Genomic DNA, 23,794 nt, shown 5'->3' on the forward strand with positions numbered 1-23,794 from the left:
AATAGTGCTAAACCCTTCCACAGTAGTAGGTCAGTGACTTAAAACTTGGAAGAGTTGAAAATAATTGCTTTTGAAGAACAGGGGAGGTTGAGGAGAGATGGAGCAGAAGGCTTCTATCTTTCTTTACAAACTGAAGGGGCTTTTCTGACCTTTTTTCCACACACATATACTGCTTTGATAAAAATAAAAATAACATTTAAAAAGAAAGCCTGTAAAGCTGCTCCTCTATTGGAGAAACCCCTCTGGAATGAGGCCTTCCTCTCCAGAGCATGAACATCCTGACGGCAGGAACGGGTTCCAAAAAGTAGAGGGGTTTCAACCACGAATCACTCTGAATATTTAAACTTGCTTTATAACCACCTTTAGATGGTTTCATTTCCTATACTTGCTTTTTGGAAGTTTATCATTGCTAAAATTATCAATCCTTTCCATTCATGGCCACAAGCTCTTACATGGTAAAAAAAAGAACTTGTTTTAACCACTTTGTGGATCATGCACTCAGTTTTTATGAGAAACCATGATTTCCAACAATCTTTTTATCTTTTAGACCTGTTCCAAAAAGATATTTAAATATATGCTTCTACATAATGGGAGGAGTGACTCTCAGAAAAAATTTACCTTCCAACTGCTCTTCAACAAAACAGGATAAAATTCTACAATATAGGGAGGGAATAGCATTGGAGTAATTTTTCAAAAATAGTAAGTTATCAGAGGGGGTGCCTTCAAGATGGCGGAGGAGTAAGACGTGGAGATGACCTTCCTCCCCACAAATACATCAAAGTACATCTACATGTGGAACAACTCCTATAGAACACCTACTGAACACTGGAAACTTCCCCAAAGGCAAGAAACTCCCCACGTACCTGGGTAGGGCAAAAGAAAAAAGGAAAAACAGAGACAAAAGAATAGGGACGGGACCTGCACCACTGGGAGGGAGCTGTGAAGGAGGAAAGGTTTCCACACACTAGGAGGCCCCTTCACGGGCAGAGACGGGGAGTAGCAGTGGGGAAGCTTTGGAGCCATGGAGAAGAGCGCAGCAACAGGGGTGCAGAGGGCAAAGTGGAGAGATTCCCGCACAGGGGATCGGTGCCGACCAGCACTCACTAGCCCGAGAGGCTTGCCTGCTCACCCGCCAGGACAGTGGGGGCTGGGAGCTGAGGCTCGGGCTTCGGTCAGATCCCAGGGAGAGGAGTGGGGTTGGCGGCGTGAACACAGCCTGAAGTGGGCAAGTGCACCACAGCTAGCTGGGAGGGAGTCCAGGAAAAACTCTGGAACTGCCTAAGACAGAAGAGACCATTGTTTTGGGGTGCGCGAGGAGAGGGGATTCAGAACACCGCTGAAACGAGCTCCAGAGACGGGCGTAAGGCGCGGCTATCAGCGCGGACACCAGAGACAGGCATGAAACGCTAAGGCTGCTGCTGCCTCCACCAAGAAGCCTGTGTGCAAGCACAGGTCATTATCCACACCTCCCCTCCCGGGAGACTGTGCAGCCCGCCACTGCCAGGGTCCCGTGATACAGGGACAACTTCCCCAGAGGGACACACGGTGCATCTCAGGCTATTGCAATGTCACGCCGGCCTCTGCCGCCACAGGATCGCCCCGCACTCCGTACCCCTCCCTCTCCCCAGCCTGAGGGAGCCAGAGCCCCCAAATCAGCTGCTCCTTTAACCCCGTCCTGTCTGGGCAGGGAACACACGCCCTCAGGCAACCTACACACAGAGGTGGGTCCAAATCCAAAGCTGAACCCCGGGACCTGTGCGAACAAAGAAGAGAAAGGGAAATCTCTCCCAGCAGCCTCAGGAGCAGCGGATTAAATCTCCACAATCAACTTGAGGTACCCTGCATCTGTGGAATACCTGAATAGATGACGAATCATCCCTAAACTGAGGAGGTGGACTTTGGGAGCAACTGTGGACATGAGGCTTGCTTTCTGCATCTAATTCGTTTCTGGTATTATGTTTATCTTAGTTTAGTATTTAAAGCTTATAATCACTGGTAATTTGTTTACTGATTTGGTTGCTCTCTTCCTTTTTTTATTTTATATATATATATTTTTTTTCCTTTTTCTCTTTTTATGAGTGTGTATGTGTATATTTGTGTGATTTTCTCTGTATAGCTTTGCTTTTGCCATTTGTCCTAGGGTTCTGTCTGTTTTTTTGTTTTTGCTTTTTTTTTTTTTTTAGTATAGTCTTTAGCACTTATTATCATTGGTGGATTTGTTTTTTGTTTTGTTTGCTCTCTTCTTTCTTTCTTTTTTTATTACTTTTTTATTTTTAATATTTTTTTCTATTTTAATAACTTTAATTTATTTTATTATTTTTTTTCTTTTTTTCTTTCTTTTCTTTTCTCCCTTTTCTTCTGAGCCGTGTGGCTGACAGGGTCTTGGTGCTCTGGTGGGGAGTCAAGCCTGAGCCTCTGAGGTAGGAGAGCCAAGTTCAGGACACTGGTCCACCAGAGACCGCCGGGCCTCACGTAATACCAAACGGCAAAAGCTCTCCCACAGATCTCCATCTCAACGCTAAGACCCAGCTCCACTCAGCAACCAGCAAGCTACAGTGCTGGACACCCCATGCCAAACAACTAGCGAGACAGGAACACAACCCCACCCATTAGCAGAAAGGCTGCCTAAAATCATAATAAGTTCACAGACATCCAAAAACACACCACAGGACATGGTCCTGCCCACCAGAAAGACAAGATCCGGCCTCATGCACCAGAACACCGGCACCAGTCCCCTCCACCAGGAAGCCTACACAACCCACTGAACCAACCTTAGCCACTGGGAGCAGACACCAAAAACAACAAGAACTACGAACCTGCGGCCTGCAAAACGGAGACCCCAAACACAGTAAGTTAAGCAAAATGAGAGGACAGAGAAATACACAGCAGATGAAGGAGCAAGGTAAAAACCCACCAGACCAAACAAATGAAGAGGAAATAGGCAGTCTACCTGAAAAAGATTTAAGAGTAATAGTAGAAAAGATGATCCAAAGTCTTGGAAACAGAATGGAGAAAATGCAAGAAACATTTAAAAAGGACCTAGAAGAACTAAAGAGCAAACAAACAATGATGAACAACACAATAAATGAAACTTAATATTCTCTAGAAGGAATCAATAGCAGAATAACTGAGGCAGAAGAACGGATAAGTGACCTGGAAGATAAAATAGTGGAAATAACTACTGCAAAGCAGAATACAGAAGAAAGAATGAAAAGAATTGAGGACAATCTCAGAGACCTCAGGGACAACATGAAGCATACCAACATTTGAATTATAGGGGTCCCAGAAGAAGAAGGGAAAAAGAAAGGAACTGAGAAAATATTTGAAGAGATTATAGTTGAAAACTTCCCTAATATGGGAAAAGAAATAGTCAAAAAAGTCCAGGAGGCACAGAGAGTCCCATACAGGATTGATCCAAGGAGAAACACACACAAAAAGACATATGAATCAAACTATCAAAAATTAAATACAAAGAAAAAATATTAAAAGCAGCAAGGGAAAAGCAACAATTAACATACAAGGGAATCCCCATAAGGTTAACAGCTGATCTTTCAGCAGAAACTCTGCAAGCCAGAACGGAGTGGCAGGACATATGTAAAGTGATGAAAGGGAAAAACCTACAACCAAGATTACTCTACCCAGTAAGGATCTCATTCAGATTCGAAGGAGAAGCTAAAACCTTTACAGATAAACAAAAGCTAAGAGAATCCAGCACCACTAAACTAGCTTTAAAACAAATGCTAAAGGAACTTCTATAGACAGGAAACACAAGAGAAGGAAAAGACTTACAAAAACAAACCCAAAACAATTAAGAAAATGGTAATAGGAACATACATATCGATAATTACCTTAAATGTAAATGGATTAAATGCTCCAACCAAAAGACATAGACTGGCTGAATGGATACAAAAACAAGACCTGTATATATGTTGTCTACAAGAGACCCACTTCAGACCTAGGGACACATACAAACTGAAAGTGAGGGGGTGGAAAAATATATTCCACGCAAATGTAAATAAAAAGAAAGCTGGAGTAGCAATTCTCATATCAGACAAAATAGACTTTAAAATAAAGACTATTACAAGAGGCAAAGAAGGACACCACATAATGATCAAGGGATCAATCCAAGAAGAAGATATAACAATTGTAAATATTTATGCACCCAATGTATGAGTACCTCAATACATAAGGCAAATGCTAACAGCCATAAAAGGGGAAATCGACAGTGACACAATCATAGTAGGGGACTTTAACACCCCACTTTCACCAATGGACAGATCATCCAAAATGAAAATAAATAAGGAAACACAAGCTTTAAATGATACATTAAACAAGATGGACTTAATTGATATTTATAGGACATTCCTTCCAAAAACAGCAGATTACACTTTCTTCTCAAGTGCTCATGGAACATTCTCCAGTATAGATCATATCCTGGGACACAAATCAAGTCTTGGTAAATTTAAGAACATTGAAATTGTATGAAGTATCTTTTCTGACCACAACGCCATGAGACTAGATAACAGTTACAGGAAAAAATCTTTAAAAATACAAACACATGGTGGCTAAACAGTACACTACTAAATAACCAAGAGATCACTGAAGAAATCAAAGAGGAAATCAAAAAATACCTAGAAACAAATGACAATGAAAACACAACAACCCAAAACCTATGGGATGCAGCAAAAGCAGTTCTAAGAGGGAAGGTTATAGCAATACAATCCTACTTCAAGAAACAAGAAACATCTCAAATAAACAACCTAACCTTACACCTAAAGCAATTAGAGAAAGAAGAACAAAAAAACCCCAAAGTTAGCAGAAGGAAAGAAATCATAAAGATCAGATCAGAACTAAATGAAAAAGAAATGAAAAAACGATAGCAAAGATCAATAAAACTAAAGCTGGTTCTTTGAGAAGATAAACAAAATTGATAAACCATTAGCCAGACTCATCAAGATAAAAAGGGAGAAGACTCAAATCAATAAAATTAGAAATGAAAAAGGAGAAGTAACAACTGACACTGCAGAAATACAAAGGATCAGGAGAGATTACTACAAGCAACTATATGCCAATAAAATGGACAACCTGGAAGAAATGGACAAATTCTTAGAAAAGCACAACCTTCCGAGACTGAACCAGGAAGAAATAGAAAATATGAACAGACCAATCACAAGCACTGAAATTGAAACTGTGATTAAAAATCTTCCAACAAACAAAAGCTCAGGACCAGATGGCTTCACAGGCGAATTCTGTCAAACATTTAGAGAAGAGCTAACACCCATCCTTCTCAACTCTTCCAAAATATAGCAGAGGGAGAAACACTCCCAAACTCATTCTAAGGGTCACCATCACCCTGATATGAAAATGAGACAAAGACATCACAAAAAAAGAAAACTACAGGCCAATATCACTGATGAACATAGATGCAAAAATCCTCAACAAAATACTAGCAAACAGAATCCAACAGCACATTAAAAGGATCATACACCATGATCAAGTGGGGTTTATCCCAGGAATGCAAGGATTTTTCAATATATGCAAATCAATCAATGTGATACACTATATTAACAAATCGAAGGAGAAAAACCATATGATCATCTCAACAGATGCAGAAAAAGCTTTTGACAAAATTCAACACCCATTTATGATAAAAACGCTCCAGAAAGGAGGCATAGAGGGAACTTTCCTCAACATAATAAAGGCCATATATGACAAACCCACAGCCAACATCGTTCTCAATGGTGAAAAACTGAAACCATTTCCTCTAAAATCTGGAACAAGACAAGGTTGCCCACTCTCACCACTATTATTCAACATAGTTTTGGAAGTTTTAGCCATGGTAATCAGAGAAGAAAAAGAAATAAAAGGAATCCAAATTGGAAAAGAAGAAGTAAAGCTGTCAGTGTTTGCAGATGACATGATACTATAGGTAGAGAATCCTAAAGATGCTACCAGAAAACTACTAGAGCTAATCAATGAATTTGGTAATGCAGCAGGATACAAAATTAATGCACAGAAATCTCTTGCATTCCTATACACTAATGATGAAAAATCTGAAAGAGAAATTAAGGAAACACTCCCATTTACCACTGCAACAAAAAGAATTAAATATGTAGGAATAAACCTACCTAAGGAGACAAAAGACCTGTATGCAGAAAATTATAAGACACTGATGAAAGAAATTAAAGATGATACAAACAGATGGAGAGATATACCATGTTCTTGGATTGGAAGAATCAACATTGTGAAAATGACTATACTACCCAAAGCAATCTGCAGATTCAATGCAATCCCTATCAAACTACCAATGGCATTTTTCACAGAACTAGAACAAAAAATTTCACAATTTGTATGGAAATGCAGAAGACCCAGAATAGCCAAAGCAATCTTGAGAAAGAAAAACGGAGCTGGAGGAATCAGGCTCCCGGACTTCAGACTATACTACAAAGCTACAGTAATGAAGACAGTATGGGGCTTCCCTGGTGGCACAGTGGTTAATAATCCGCCTGCCAATGCAGGGGACATGGGTTTGAGCCCTGGTCTGAGAAGATCTCACATGCTGCAGAGCAACTGAGCCCGTGCATCACAACTACTGAGCCTGCGCCCTAGAGCCCGTGAGCCACAACTACAGAGCCCACGTGCCACAACTACTGAAGCTCATGCGCCTAGAGCCCGTGCTCTGTAACAAGAGAAGCCACTGCAATGAGAAGCCCTCACACCACAATAAAGAGTAGCCCTGCTAGCTAAAACTAGAGAAAGCCCATGCGCAGCAATGAAGACTCAACGCAGCCAGAAATAAAATAAATAAATAAATAAATTTATTAAAAAAAAAAAAAGACAGTATGGTACTGGCACAAAAAACAGAAATATAGATCCATGGAACAGGATAGAAAGCCCAGAGATAATCCCATGAAGGAAGCAAGAATACACAATGGAGAAAAGACAGCCTCTTCAATGAGTGGTGCTGGGAAAACTGGATAGCTACATGTAAAAGAATGAAATTAGAGCACTCCCTCACACCATACACAAAAATAAACTCAAAATGGATTAAAGACCTAAATGTAAGGCTAGACATTATAAAACTCTTAGAGGAAAACATAGGCAGAACACTCCATGACATAAATCACAGCAAGATTCTTTTTGACCCACCTCCTAGAGAAATGGAAGTAAAAACAAAAATAAACAAATTGGACCTAATGAAACTTAAAAGCTTTTGCACAGCAAAGGAAACCATAAACAAGACGAAAAGACAACCCTCTGCTTGGGAGAAAATATTTGCAAATGAAGCAACTGACGAAGGATTAATCTCCAAAATATACAAGCAGCTCATGCAGCTCAATATCAAAAAAACAAACAATCCAATCGAAAAATGGGTGGGAGACCTAAATAGACATTTCTCCAAAGAAGATATACAGATTGCCAACAAACACATGAAACGATGCTCGATATCACTAATCATTAGAGAAATGCAAATCAAAACCACAATGAGTTATCACCTCACACCAGTTGAGAATGTCCATCATCAAAGACTCTCCAAACAATAAATGCTAGAGAGGGTGCGGTGAAAAGGGAACCCTCTTGCACTGTTGGTGGGAATGTAAATTGATACAGCCACTATGGGGAACAGTATGGAGGGTCCTCAATAAACTAAAACTAGAACTACCATACGACCCAGCAATCCCACTACTGGGCATATACCCTGAGAAAACCATAATTCAGAAAGAGTCATGTATCACAATGTTCATTGCAGCACTGTTTACAATAGCCAGCACATGGAAGCAACCTAAGTGTCCACCGACAGATGAATGGATAAAGAAGATGTGGAACATATATACAATGGAATATTACTCAGCCATAAAAAGAAACATAATTGATTTATTTGTAGTGAGTTGGATGGACCTATAGACTGTCATATAGAGTGAAGTAAGTCAGAAAGAGAAAAACAAATACTATATGCTAACACATATATATGGAATCTAAAAAAAAAAAAAAAATTGTTCTGAAGAACCTAGGGGCAAGACAGGAATAAAGACGCAGACACAGAGAATGGACTTGAGGACACGGGGAGGGGGAAGCATAAGCTGGGACGAAGTGAGAGAGTGACATGGACATATATACACTAGCAAATGTAAAACAGGTAGCTAATGGGAAGCAGCTGCATAGCACAGGGAGATTAGCTCGGTGCTTTGTGTCCACCTAGAGGGGTGGGATAGGGAAGGTGGGAGGGAGACACAAGAGGGAGGAGATATGCGGATGTATGTATATGTATAGCTGATTCACTTTGTTATACAGCAGAAACTAACCCACCATTGTAAAGCAATTATACTCCAATAAAGATGTTAAAAAAAATAGTAAGTTATCAGCGAATTTTAGCCTCTCTGTTCTTATGCCACTAGAACGAAAAAGAAAACTGAATTTTGGGTAGAGAGAGTAAAACATTTGTCTAGATAGTCCATAGACAACTACAAAGGTGACAAGTAAAAGAGCAGCAAGGAATTATCTCTTACTATAACAAATAGTTTTCTCTCCAACTGCTGCTTAGAGTGTCAGTTGTTTTTTAAGGAACCTAGCCAAAGCTTTAAATAGCTTTGCTTTTTTTTTTTTTTTTTTTTAAGGAGAAAGAGTGAACTCTGCAGCTTTCTTGTCCATAGCTAGAGGGCCTAGAAGAAAACAACTGATAAGACCACCCAGCAGTTGCTGCTGCCAAATTTCAGGAATGAACTTAAATGGAAAACACCACATATACATACATCCTTCGACTGCCCAGACTTCAAAAAGTCACACACAAAACGGTAATCCATTCAGATTCAGTCAACACCCCTCAGCTAGATACATTTTGAAGAAAAAGTTTTAGCTACAGTTTTGAGGACTGGCTGACTCTGGCAAACCTCAGCCTCTTTGAGGTCAGTTTCCATTTCTGTAAAAGAAAATGAATGTGCTTTACTTTGTCAGTGTCACCAAATTTGCATGTGAATCAAATGCTATCATAAATGTGAAAGTACCTAATAAACTACACAAACAACTCTGTTAATGTAAGTTTTAAAAAAATTACCTTGATCAAAAAGATCACTGCTGAAGTTAATGATCTAGTATACTTAGACCAATCTCTCTTGGTTCAATATAATTCCCAATCCAACACAGTAATTTCCATTTTTTCCCTGATGAAATTAAACAAATGTTTTTCAGGAGTATATATTTAAATAGAAACTTACATATCCAGATGGTTTCTTCAATGTTTTATAAACTGCCATGCTCATACTATGTCTATCATATGCAAGGCCTGTGGAATGCCTTGTTCATTTCTCTGTACATTTATGCAAGCCTGATTTACTGTTTAAGGTCTACCTCCTTTAGGAATTCTCTTTCTATTACTTAGGCTCACACAGCTCTCACTATTCTAAAGTCTAATATTACAGTGGTCTGGAGCAGTCATTCAAACCTGAGTCAAATAACAACTTGTAATATTTTAACTGTTTGCTATGGACTGATTTGTGTTCCCACCAAACTCACATGTTGAAGCCCTAACCCTCAAAGAGACTGTATCTGGAGATAGGATCTTTAGGAGATAATTAAAATTAAAGGGAATCTTAAGGGTAGGGCCCTAATCTGATAGGGCTGTGGCCTTACAAAAAGAGGAAGAGAGAGATCTTGACTCTGCCCAGCCATATGAGGACACAGTGAGAAGGTGGCCATCTGCAAGCCAGGAAGAGAGTCCTCACCAGAATTCAAACATGCTGGCACCCTAATCTCAGATTTCCAGCTTCCAGAACTGTAAGAAAATAAATTTCTGTTGTTTAAGCCACCCAGTCTATGATACTTTGTTATGATAGCCAGAGCTAATACAGTTTCATGTGTGAAATGTTTCTTCTGTATTACTCATAACTACTACTGAAACCGAATTCCCCTAAAACCAAGTTCCTCTGCTGAGTTTATGATTAACATCTCTAACAAACTTATGGTTAGCAGAGGGGAAAGCAGGGGAGGGGGAGGGATAAATCTGGAGATTGGGATTGACATATACACACTACTATATATAACACAGATAACTAATAAGGACCTACTGTATAGCACAGGGAACTCTATTCAATACTCTGTAATGGCCTATATGGGAAAAGAATCTTAAAAAGAGTGGATATATGTATATGTAAAACTGATTCACTTTGCTGTACACCTGAAACTAACACAGCATTGGAAATCAACTATACTCCAATAAAAATTTTTTTTTAAAAATCTCTAAGCAAAATGTTATTCCCTTCCTTGTCCAACACTTGTTCCCCTCAAGATTGAGGAGTATCAAAGAAAAGGTGGGACTGAAACCAAGCAGGACCCTGTGGGGCCCTCCTGGGTACACAAGCCTTCTGTGTTCCCCATTTCTTGTTTGGAGGAAAAAGGCTTTCAGCCTCCTAGATCTTCCCTGAGTTCCAAAGGGCAGATTCGAACAGTTGCTAATTACGGGAGTGAGGGAATGCAGAAACAAAGGAAAGGCAGTCAAGAAACGGTAGTGCAGTGATAGGGCAGGGTCCTGGTTCCTCCTCAAGGAATATACATAACAATCTAACACAGATGTCTGAGTTCTTCTACAGGAACTAAGGCCCCACCCAGGTGGAGGATGGTAACTTCAGGCTAAGCATAAGCACATGGACCCCAGACTGGCTGGGACCAGAAGGCTGACTGGAACACCACCCCGTTACCTCACCCAACCAGTCAGAGGAAGGTCACATACCCTGCAGCCCTCCCTCCAAATTTTGCCTATAAAAACTCTTCCCCAAAATCCACTGGGGAGTTCAGGCTTTTTGAGCATGAGCCACCTGATCTCCTTGCTTGGCCACTGCAATAAACCTTTCTCTGCTCCAAACTCCTACTTTTCGGTTTGTTTGACCTCACTGTGTGTCAGGCACACAAACCTGGATATAATAAATATATGTCAAATTGATACTGGGCATCACAAACGAAACCTAGTAAGAACAATTTTGGCAGGTATTAAAATCCATTAGGTAGGGGATTCCCTGGTGGCACAGTGGTTAAGAATCTGCCTGCCAATGCAGGGGACATGGGTTCGAGCCCTGGTCTGGGAAGATCCCACAGGCCATGGAGCAACTAAGCCTGTGCACCACAACTACTGAGCCTGTGCTCTACAGCCCACAAGCCACAACTACTGAAGCCCGCACCATGCCTAGAGCCCATGCTCTACAACAAGAGAAGCCACCGCAATGAGAAGCCCACACACCGCAATGAAGAGTAGCCCCCACTCGCTGCAACTAGAGAAAGCCTGTGCACAGCAACGAAGACCCAATGCAGCCGAAAATAAATAAATAAAAATCCACTATGTGATTTTTTTCTTGTACATAAAGGAAATTAGCGTCATTGTGGAGCACTAAAAGAAACAACACGGTCTCTGCACTATTGCCAAAATACTGGGTAACCTATGTGTATAACTATGATAGCTTTCAAGTCAGGAATCACAAGAATATGATAATGGAAACATAAAGTTATTTAGAAAACATTCATTGACTGATGGAATGAATTGTAAAGATGAAAGGACCCTTGTTGTCAGTCTACTGGAGGAGACAGAAAAGAAACTGCAGTGGTATATTACCCACAAAATGGGTCAGAGATGGTTTCTGGGAAAGGCAAATGCCAGAAGTAGGCCTTAAAGGATAGGCTGAAGAGTTAGCCAGTCAAAGAAATGAGGTAAGTCAAGGTCATCACAGGCAGAGAAAATAATTTGAGTAAAGGCTCAGCAGTGAAGAAGAGTATCATGGTAAAAAAGGTACACGGTAAATATTAGGGAAGGGTAAAAGAGGGGAAGGACAGAGAGGAAGGGAAACATTATGGTGGGTTTATAAGTCACACAAGGGAGTATGAATTTTACGTTGAAGGCTATGGATATTGAAGAACTCAGAATTTCAAACACTGAGGAACACGGTCAGCTTCCTATAGAAGGGAGAACAAAGAGAAGCAAAAATGGATGGAGTGTGACCAGTGAGGAGGTTACTATGAAAATCTAGGTAAGAAGAGTTAAGAGCTTATATAAACAATATTTAACACTTAAAATATTTTAAAATTCTATCTTAAAACTATTCAGATATTTTAGAACAATGGCTTATCCACTTAGTCAAGGCAATGTGGTGTTTTCCCTTAGTTCTGGAACCATATTCAAAACACATGCTCAAACAAAATATTTCTGTACTATTTCTAGATAAAAGAGGAAATGTGGAAAGCAAAGTTCTGGAGGGCAAAGTACTAACAATTCTAGGCCATTCCAATAGTTTGTGGCAGTAGTTGTCATCTAGGAGCACAAATCTCAATCATCTGTAGAAATTCTGGAAAAGACACACTGCTCAGCTTCACTTCTGGGAAATTTGAATGCAGGTCTGGAGTAAGGTCTGGGCATTGTATTCTCTTTCGAAGTTGTTTTGGCTATTCTGGATCCCTTGAATTTCCTTTAGGACCCAACTTGTCAGTTTCTGCCAAAAGAAAGCCAACTGGGATTTGGATAGACATTGCATTAACTCTGTAAATCAGTAATATTAAGTATTGTTATCCTAACAATATTTAGTCTTCCAATCCATGAACATGGAGTGTTTTTACACCCATTAATTATCTTTAAAAATCTTTATTCTTCTTTAATTTCACTCAACAATGCCTTGTAGTTTTCATAGTATAAGACTTACACTTATTCTGTTAAATTTATTCCTAAGTATTTTGTTCTTTTTGATGATATTGTAAATGATGTTTTTTTAAATTTCATTTTTGATTGTTCATTGTTCATGTACAGGAAAACAAATGATTTTTGTTCCTGATCTCGTATCTTGCAACCTTACTAAACTCATTTCTTAGTTCTAATAGTTTTTTAGTGATTCCTTAGGACTTTCTATATACAAGATTATGTCATCTGCAAACAAGAGATTTACTTTTTCAACCTCACAATCTGATGTTTTTTATTTCTTTTTCTTGTCTAATTGCCATGGATAGAATCTCCAGTACAATGTTAAAAAGGAGTGGCAAGATCCTTTTCTTATTCCTAGCTGGGGAAAGCACTTAGCCTTTCATCATTAAGTCTGTTAACTGAGGGGTTTTCAAAGATGTTCTTTATCAGATTGAGGAAGTTCCTTCCTATTCCTAGTTTGTTGAACGTTTTATCATGAAAGGGTATTAGGTTTTGTCAAATGTTTTTCTGCATCTATTATATCATGTGATTTTTATTTATTTTATTAATATGATGAATTACATTAATTGATTTAAAAATGTTAAACCAACACTGCACTCCCAGGGTAAATCCCACTTGGTTTAGTTTGCCAGTGTTCTGTAGAGAATTTTTGTGTCTATATTCAGCAGATACTGGTCTGGAGTTTCTTTTCTTGTGCTGTGTCTGGTTTTCATATCAGGTTAATACTGGCCTCACTGCATGAGTTGGGATGTCTTCTCTTCTCTCTATTTTGGTGTTAAGTCTTCTTTAAATGTTTGGTAAAATCCAGCAATGAAGCCTGGGTTTTTCTTTGTTCAAAGTCTTTAAGTTACTAACTCAATCTCTTTACATGGTACAGGTCTAATCAGATTTCCTAGTTCTTCTTAAGTCAGTTCAATAGTTTGTAGTCTTTCTAGGAATTTGTCCATTTCATCTAAGTCATCTAATTTGTTGGCATACAGTTGTTCACAGCATTCCCTTATAATCCTTTTCATTCTCTAAGATAGTGATGTCACCTTTCATTCCTGATTTTAGTAATTTGAGTCTTCTTTCCTTTTTTCTTGGTCTAGCTAAATGTTTGCCAATTTTGTTGATCTTCTGAAAGAACTAGTTTTTAGTTTTGTTAATTCTATTGTTTTTCTACTCTGTATTCCATTAATTTTGACTGTAATCTTTATCATTTCCTTTGTGTGTGTGTGTGTGTGTGTGTGTGTGTGTGTTGGGGAGAGGAAGAGCTGGTTGTGGCTCAAATGCCAGAGATTCTCACTGCTCTTACTGAGCTTTAATAGATTTTCTTGGGGGAAAAAAAAAAGTTTCTTCATTTGTTGTACACTCTTATGACAGTTCCCAGAGACTTCAAATGTTCGTTTTTTAAATAATTTTCACTAGTTATAGTTGTTTTATTGGAAAGAGGGTCCAGTGGAGGTTCTCACACTACCACTGTGGAGGTGCTTTCCATTAATAATTGTATTTTCAAATAATTCGATTAAAACTGGGCAGAGGACTTGATTAGGTATTTTTCCAAAGAAGAAATAAAAATGGCCAAGTACACGAAAAGGTGCTCAACATCACTATTCATCAGAAAAATGTAAATCAAAGCCACAATGAAATATCACCTGTTAGAATGACGATTACCAAAAAGACAAGAGACAATAAATGCTGGCAAGGATGTGAAAAAAGGGAACCTTTGTGCACTGTTGATAGGAATGTAAACTGGTACAGCCACTTTGGAAAGCAGTATGGAGGTTCCTCAAAAAATTTAAAATATAATAGAACTGCTATATGATCCAGCAATCCCATTTCTGGGTATTTTTCCAAAACAGATGAAGTCATTATCTCGAGGAGATATTTGCACTCCCATGTTCACTGCAGCACTATTCACAATATCCAAGACATGGAAACAATCTAAGTGTTCACTGACAGATGAATGGATAAAGAAAATGTGGTGTACATATATAATGAAATATTATTCAGCCATAAACAAGGAAAACCTGCCATATGTGACAACACAGATGGACCTTGAGGACATTATGCTAAGTGAAATAACTCAGAGGAAGACAAGTACTGTATTATCTCACTTATACGTGGGATCTAAAACCATCAAACTCATAGAAAGAGAGAGTAGTATGGTGGTTGCCAGGAGTGGAGTGGTAGGGGAAATGGGGAGATGTTGGTCAAAAGGCACTAATTTTCAGTTATTAGATGAATAAGCTCTGGGGATCTACTATACAGTATGGTGATCCAACACTGTTTACTTGGAAGTTGCTCTGAGAGTAAATCTTAAATGTTCTCACCACAACAACATTAACAACAAAATGATAATTATGTGAGGTGAAGGATATGCTAACCAACCTTACTGTGGTAAGCATTTTGCAATATATACGTGTATCAAATCATCACATGTACATATTAAACTTAGACAATGTTATTTGTCAATTAGATCTCAAAGCTGGGGGAAAAAAGAATGATGTCTCACATTTATAAACGGTTATATAGATACCTGCTTAATAGCCTCAGTTCTGCCTCCTGGCCGGCAAAAGCCTACTATTTTTAATATGGCCCTTTCAGAAAAAGTTTGTTTTCTTCTAGCTTTGTTTTACCTTTCTCATTTAGATCTACAATGCTCTTGCAATTGGCTTATGTGTTTAGCCTGAGGCAGAAGGTCAAGATTCATTTATTTCTTTTTGAATATCCAGTTAACCTAGAATCATTTATTGAAGGACCATCCTTTCTATCACACGCTACTGTTAACTTTATCATAAATTAAGTGTCCATGTAAGTATGTGTCTGTATTTGGATTCTCCACTCTGCTCCACTGTTCTATTGTCCAACAACATTTTAGTAAATTTCTTTCTGTTTAATCAGGCAGAGTCAGCTTCTATTACTTGCAACCAAGAACCCTGACAGGGATGAGTAATCTCAGGACTCAATCCTTGAACCTCTTCTCCCTCTGAGAAATAGCCTTCATTCCAATGGTTTCAAATTACCAGCCAACACCGAAAATCCCCATGTGTCAATCCTTCCCAGACCTCCTCCCTTCTGGGCACCAAACCTGTATATGCAAATGCCTACATGATATCTCTAATTTGAAGTCTTAAAGGTACCTAAAAATAGGCTAATTCCTATTCCTATTCCAGGACTTAGCTTTAAATGCTATTTCCTTAGGAACTGATGCTGTTCTGATTCAACCAGGAAGTTATATTCCCATGGTTCTCACCCAGTTCTCTTCCTTCAAAGCATTTATCCTAGACTCAACTATTTGTATAATTATTTATCTGTTCTACCATTAGACTCTAAGATATGAGAACAAAGATACTGTGTTATGCTCACTGCTACATCTTTTCCACCTAGCTCACAGTGACTGGCCTATTTGTTATAAGGAATGAAGAAAAACTTCCTGCCACCAAATCTGGGAACCTCCTCCTTCTCCAGCTAATCCTTCCTCCTTTTTCAATGAAGAAAGTATCCCACCTCCCACTTAATGCCATCTCCTCCATCTGTGCCTTAGGACCCATCCCTATCCACCTTCTCAGAATCCTTGAGTTATCAATTACCTCATTTCTCTCCTGTACCTTTTATTTTTCTCTCATTACTAGATCTTTTCCCCTAGCAATTCCTTTTCTAACCTTTAATTATGAAAGTTTTAAAACATACCTATCACTCAGATTTAATAATTATTGATTTTTTGCCTACGTGCTTCATCTTTTTTTCTGCTTGATTACTTTAAAAATAAATTACTGGTACTGAAATATTTCAGTATGCATTTTTATCACACTAACAAGATGTACAGTGATTCCTTAATATCATCTAGTATCTACTCCATACTCAAATTTCTTCAAATGTTACCAAAATGTTTTTTACATTTGATATGTTTGAACTAGAATTCAATCAAGGTCCACATGCTGCATATGAATATCTCCCTACATCTCTCTCTCTTTTTGTCTTTTTTATATTTTGTATATTTGCCTCAGTGGTCACTTCCTCCCCACTTATTTCATGGCATTGACTTATTGAAGAGACCTGACTAGTTCTCATTGTCACTGCTGAGACCTAAAAAACAAAAGAATCATAAAACATATCTCTGCATCGCCTTCCAGCTACCATTTCATCTCCTCCAACTCAGTGATACATTTGGATAATTGTGCTGTCTCCATTCTATGACTTTCCACTCGCTCCTCCCCATTCCAATGTGGATTTTACCCACTGTTGTAACTGCAGAATCACCAATGACCTCTACTACCCTGAATCCTCAGGACACTTTTCAGTCCTTATCTTGCTTGGTTTCTCAGAACATTCCACTGTTGTATTCTCTCTCCTGCTTCAAACACTCCTTGGCCTCTGTGAAACCCCACTGTCTAGATTTCCCCATCTCTCTGTTTTGCTCACTCATCAATTTCTCCTGTCAGCTCTTCTATCATTACCTGAACATTAAATACTGGAAGAGATTTTAGGACTGTCCTGGTCAACAATTCTCCTTTGTACTCTAATCCTTCCCTCAACAATTTCACCTCTTCACATGGCTTAATTTATCATCTGTGATTGACAAACTCAAATCTCAGCCTCCGCTCTGGTTCTTGCTTCTGGTCTATGGACTTAAGTCCAACTGACTATTCCATATCTCCACTTGCGTATCTCACAGAAATCTCAACCTCAGCATGTGCGAAACTTCTTTCTTTATCTCTTCACCTTGTTACCTGCACCACACCCCACAATTTTCCACCAGTGCCAACTCAGTAAAGCTACTACCCTTCACTCAGTTGCTTAAACCAGAAAACCAAGAGAGATCTTTGACTTTTTCCTCTCTCCTCATTCCCAATGTCCAAACAGTAAATTCTATCTTTTCTACGTTTAAAATATCTTCTGATTTGTACTAGTTTCCTAGGGCTATTATATCAAAGTGCCACAAACTATGTGGCTTAACACAATGAAAGTTTATTTTTTCACAGTTCTGGAGGCCAGAACTCCAAAACCAAGGTGTTGGCAGAGTTGGTTCCTTTTCGGGGCTCTTGGGCTAATGTCGTCTATGCCTCTCTCCTAGCTTCTGGTAGTTACTGGCAATCCTTGGCATTCTCTGGACTGCAGCTGCACCACTCGTCTCTGCCTCTGTTGTCACATGGCCTTCTTCCCCCTGTGTCTGTGTGTCTCTGTATCTCTCTCTCCCCATAAGGACACCTCATTGGACTTAGGGTCCATCCTTTTCCAGTGTGACCTCATCTTAACTTAATTTCACCTGCAAAGACGTTATTTCCAAAAAAGGAAACAAGGGTTAGGACTTTAATATATCTTTTAGGGGCATACAATTCAACCCACAATGTGATTCCTTCTACTTTTCTGGATGGTATAGTGGTGAAGAGATGAACTTGAGTCAGACTGCCTGAACTGAACCCTAACTCTGCTGCTCTCTAGCTGTGTGATCTTAAGAAAGCTACCAACTCTTTTGTGTTTCTGGTCCCCATCTGTAAAGCAGGAATGAAAACAGTATTTGTCTCATAGGGTTGTTGTGAGGGTTACACAAGTTAATATGCAGAAAGCACTTGATACAGATCCTGGCACATGGTAAGTGTTAAGAGTTAGGTATCATTATTGTTATTATACCCATTCAACTTATATTATACCCACCATCTCTACTTGCCCTATTTGGAATGGTGCTTTCCACATCCACTCTTCTACACTTCTGATCTGTTCTCCACACAGTAACCAGCAAATAACACAAATCAAGTCATGTCACTGCCCTGCTTACAACTTTTCCACACCAATTTTCACACCAGCTCTTACTCATCACCTCCCGACCCTTCACCTAGTTAATGTTTACTGACTTATCTGATTTCGGGTTAGACACACTTCCTCCAAACTTTCAAAGATTCGCAAGTTAGTATCTCCCAGCACTTCTCTTTCGTAACATTCTGCATACTTGTTATTGGTACTTGTTCAGTTTTTATTTAGATTAACTTTCATTAGGAGGGCAGGGCAACTGTTTTAACCTCAGTTTCGCCTGGCACATAATTTGTGCTCAATAAATCTCTCCTGAAGGAATAAATGAAACCAGTAAATCTTGCTCATGGGTTTGAGTTTCAGTGATCTACACAGACACATTTGGTACGCTGTAACAAATGATGCACATCATGCAGTATCCTGCCTTAACTGTGCCTCATGCAGAAAAAAGCAGTCTGCCCAGGTGGCATGGAGGTCGCTGGATTGTGAGATCCCGGTAGGCATAACTTCTGTCTTCTCTGTATTCTCAGATTCTAGCCTGGCACATCCTAGGCACCCAATAAACTGTGCTGAATAAACTTTTCTTGGAACATGGATGACTGGATGGCGTGATAACCCCAACACGTCTCCTTTCCTCTTATCCCCAAAGCCCAGGAACCCCTATGGCCTTCCATCAGTTCATTCTTCTGATTACCTACGCTCCAAAATGAGCCACACCCCTCCCTTTTTCATTGAAAACTCACACCCCAGGTTTCTGACAACTAAAAGCGGTCACAGAGAAGGGTACTAAATTCCTAACCTAAACTGGACGCAGGCAGTGGCGTTCCCTGGCTCACCCCCGCCTCCCCCCATCCCGACACCCAGGGTCCGACACACAGTGGGCGTCTGCTGAACAATCTTCACCCCACTGAACAATCTTCACTCCACTGGTGAGACGAAAGTGGCTCGGCTTCCCCACCCAAGGAAGGGCCCCAAGAGGAGAGCCCTCGGCCGCCCGTCTGTCCCGGCCCAAGTGGTCCACTCACGCGGCCCGAGTCGGGTCCGCGCCCCCGGAGCTCGCTGCCGCCCCCTCGGCCCGCCCCCGCGGCCCCACTCACTGTTCTTGAGGAATCGCTCCTCGTGCAGCACGGCGATGGCATTGACGCAGAGCAGGGCCGCCTGCAGCAGCGAGTACAGCGTAAAGACCATGACCACCCGCCCCGAGTCCCAACTGACCGCCTTCCCTCCGCGGCAAGGGACGTGGCGCCGCCACGGCCGGCGCTTCTTACGGCAACCGACGAGGCCCAAAACGCGTTCTGAAAAGCTCCGCTCCCATCTGGCTAAGACCCGCCCCACGCTCACATCAGCAAGGCCTGTAGAGCTGCGCTGTCCAATGCAGCAGCCAGAAGTACTGAACCCTTAAATTGTGGCTGGCCCGAACTGAGGTGTTGTAAATGTAAAATACATAGGACGAAAACAAGAACGTAAAATCTCCCAATAATTTTAAAATGTTGATTACAAGTTGAAATATTTTGAATATATTAGGTAAATAAAATAATTACTAACATTAATTTTTACTGTTTATTTCTATATACTATTTTTAAACTGTGGCTATGAGGTTACTGATAATGGCATGTGAGTCTTGTCCAATACTTCTATTGGACAGCGCTGCATTAGATGCTCCTAAGAGCTGTATGAGATGTTATTAAGTAATTCCTATTTTACAGATGGAAAAAAGGAAGGCTTTGGCAAATAAAGTTTTTTAAAAAATTAAACTAAAATAACATGTTTTGGGCTGTACCCCACAGGCCTGTAAGGCTGTAGTTGTCCAGGTTCAAGACCAAAGGAAGAGCCCGGAGTCAGCAACAGAGACATGATTTAATGGATTGGGGCGGGTGGGGAGGGGGGGCGGTGCGGAGGGGAGGATCTACATGTCGGAAGCAAGGTCCTGGAGCGACACCCCATGGCAGGCAGGACATGGTGGCAGTTTTTGCTCTGGGAGTGGGGGAGGAGCGTGAAGATTACCAGTTATAGGGGGGCAGTGACGCACATACAGTCACTAGCTGGGGTGGGGGCAAGTATGTAGGAAGATCAAGGTCAGTCATGAGAGCAGGGTATAGGTGAAGCAGGCACTGGTCAAGTAGGGGATGTACAGAGAGCAAGAGAACAGCCATCTTGGGTGGCCTGACCATACAACATGTCTTAAAATTACTCAGAGAGAAACATTCTCTCCTTGATCAAACTCTAGCAGGCCCTCTGAGCCCTCATCTCGACTATACCTCAAACCTTGGCCTGTAAAAACTACAGATTCTCAACACAAATGATTTCATCCACTCCCTTACCCCCATGTTAAAAGACTTTAACATAGTTTCTAACAGCTCAAGTCATCCCTAGGATGACCCTAGACCCCCTTCAAGTGCCCGCCTAAAAAGCTCAAGGCTCCCCAAAGAATTTACTGTTTGGTCTACCCAACACCTGAAAATAGGCCCCTGACCATCCTTTCTTAGAGCATTTATTAAAATGGATTTACAATTGTGAATCTTTCCTCTATCCCTTTGAGATATATATGTAGCTCCTACAGTTCAAGGGTGTCTTTCTCAAGGACCTGAAAGCCATTCCTTTCAAATGTAATCACCAGGAAGGATAGGGCCTCTGTCTCCCAGTCTCTGTATGAAGGAAGAATCCTAATTTTGATAATTGCAGCTAACAGACACAGCTGGCCTAATCAGCATTTACACTGACCACCCCTTGGTAATTTTTCTGCTTCCCCAACTCTACTGAGCCCCTGCTCACCTCCCTTTCTACTCCCTCATTCTCCCTTTAAAATGCCCAGTCACTTCTGTACAAATCGAAATTGCAATAGTATATTACTGATTAAAATCTGTCTTACCAGTCTGATGTCCAGTTTTATCTTTGACAGCAGCAGTAAGAGGCTGAGTCCAATCATGTTAAATTTTAGATATTTTTTGAGAGCAAATATACAAAGTAATCATCTCCTGAACTTCTCAGTTTCCCCTAAAAAAAAAGGGAAAAGCAACACATTAGACCCGGAAAGGACTTTGGAAGCCTGTGTGTTGCAGCTGCTGGAAGAGACACTAGCCAAAAAAAAAAGAATAATTAGTTAAACTCCCAAGAAGAAATTAAGCTTAAATAGGCCAACTAGTTAGTGCCTACAGGGAAGAAGAGATGTATCACTTCCCACAGATATACATAAACACTATCTCCAAAATCGGCCCTAAGTGCAAATCAGGTAGGGAGAAACACAGGAAGATAAAGTAGAGGGAATAAAAGAAACAACAGGATGCCAACAAATCCTCCGGTTTTTCAAGGCCCACAAAACCCTAGATACTAATGACAGAGAAGGAAGGTTGTTCTTGTAAGCGGACAGTGACCATCCCAGGATTTCTACGCTGGGCTGGGTGGCAGGAGGGGGTGCCTGGGGGCCTTGTCTGGAAGCTTTGGTTGAGCAGTGACTTACAGTTTTTACTAGACTGAAGCTTACTGAAGAGGGGGTAAAGAGGGTTGACTGGAGATTATGGGGACGGATGGAGTGGAGGTGAGAGAAAAGCATCCCACAGTCACCCCTTTCTGTCACCAGCCACTGGGTTACAACTCACATGATCTGATTCTTTTATTGTCAAAAGAATCAGGTTAACCTCCGTGGGCCTCTGTTACATCATCTATAAAATTAGGCAATTATGATCTCTAGGGCTCCTTCAGCCCCCAAAATCTCTAGATCTACCAAAAGCAGCTTAAAATATAAATAGTGTACAAGTACTTGTACCATGTTATCTGATACATTACTTTTCAAAAATCCAGACTTGTAGCCTAAGCTAGTAACAGCAGATTATATCCTTAAAAAGAATTGTTCCTCTGATCTCTGTACTTCCAAAAAAATTCAAATTCCGGAATTTGAAAATGTATTTATAAAACAGTTGTCTCAGTTAAAAAAAAATCTGTCCCCAAACAAAGAACTGGGTAATGCATAAAATATTCTGCATATTAGTGGCTTGAAAAAATTACTGGCTATGGCCTATTTAAAATTAGAGCTTGCTGCTTGGTGCTGAGCTTCTGATGTCTGTATGATACGTTTTCAGGCATCCATGTTAGATATCCTATCAGACAATTCTACTGAGGTTGAGACTGTTTTTCCAGTTTCAGACACAAATGTCTCCTTATCATATTCTTCTTCAAGTTTTGTTTTGCTTTTATTCTCTTCAGACTGTTAGATGGCACAAGTTGGCACCCTGGACCATCTTGCTTCAGACTTTCTCCGTAACTAGTAATATAGAGTCCATGTTTTTATTCCGTTGACAAGAATCAAAGAATGGATGCCTTCAATGAAGTTCCTTTAGACAAGGGGGAGCAATGGTTAAGATTACGTCTAGGGTAATACATTTGGCCACTGATTAAATGTGGGAAGCAGGGTCGATACAGAATTCAAGCTTATCTTTTAAAGTTAAGATGACTCAAGATGGAGTCAGTCCTTGGACTTGTGAGAGACTGCAATAATGAACTCTACTTTTTACCCTTTCCTATATCAATGCCTTTGCCTTCCCATTTTGCTGGTCCTTGACTTTGGGTTCAACTATGTGACTTGCTTTGGCCAATAGAATGAGGCAGAAGTAATGCTGTGCCAGCTCTAACCCTAGACCTCAAAAGGCCTTATATATTTCTCCTTTTCTTCTTGTGCTTCTGACATTGCCATGAAAAAACAACAACAACAACAAAACCTAGTCCACTAGTTCTAGGAGAAGGATGAGAGCCACTTGGAGCAGAACCAAGTCATCCCAGTCTAGCCCAGCCTAGATCAGCAAACCCTCACCCAACCACAGATCCATGAGAATAAATGATTGTTTTAAGTCACTAACTTTTGGGGTTGTTCATTCCACAGTATTTTTGAAGGAAGAGATCTCTATCTACTCTGTTGGTGATCTAATTTATTCTAATAGCTTAAAAACATTTATATACTCTGAAGACTCCCAAATTTATATCTCCTACCCAGAACTCACCCATGAACTCTTGGCTGATATTTCCAGCTGACCACCACTTAGATCTAATACATATCTCAAATTTACCTTGCCCCAGACTGAACTCCTGATTTCCTTCTGAAACCTGCTTCTCCTGCATCCCATTTCAGATAATGGCAACTCCATTCTTCTAGCTCTTTCTCTCATACTCTATACACAATCCATCAGCACATTCTTTTGACTTGAACTTCGACATACATATATCCAAATCTGGCTACTTCTCACCTTCTGGACCACTAAAACCCCGATCCAACTCACCATCATCTCTTGCATAGAGCAGTGCAATAGCTCCTAACAGGTCTCTGTGTTTTCCCCTTTCCTCTCTACAGTTTATCCTCCCCAGAGCAGCCCAAGTACTTCTTCTAAAACCAAGTAAGAAAAGCAA

General features: G+C 40.3%; 1 protein-coding gene across 1 annotated transcript in view; it reads right to left on the minus strand.

Annotated features, from left to right (window-relative positions):
• IER3IP1 (immediate early response 3 interacting protein 1) overlaps positions 1 to 19,662 on the minus strand; it is a 28,260-nt gene extending 8,598 nt beyond the window's left edge. Inside the window, exon 1 of the mRNA XM_059893818.1 lies at positions 19,498 to 19,662. Coding sequence (XP_059749801.1) covers positions 19,498 to 19,588 — 91 coding nt within the window. The 5' untranslated portion in view covers positions 19,589 to 19,662. The remainder of the gene's footprint in view (positions 1 to 19,497) is intronic.
• Positions 19,663 to 23,794: the final 4,132 nt, after the last annotated feature.

The sequence above is a fragment of the Balaenoptera ricei genome, chromosome 14 (genome assembly GCF_028023285.1).
Source record: "Balaenoptera ricei isolate mBalRic1 chromosome 14, mBalRic1.hap2, whole genome shotgun sequence".
Taxonomy (NCBI): domain Eukaryota; kingdom Metazoa; phylum Chordata; class Mammalia; order Artiodactyla; family Balaenopteridae; genus Balaenoptera; species Balaenoptera ricei.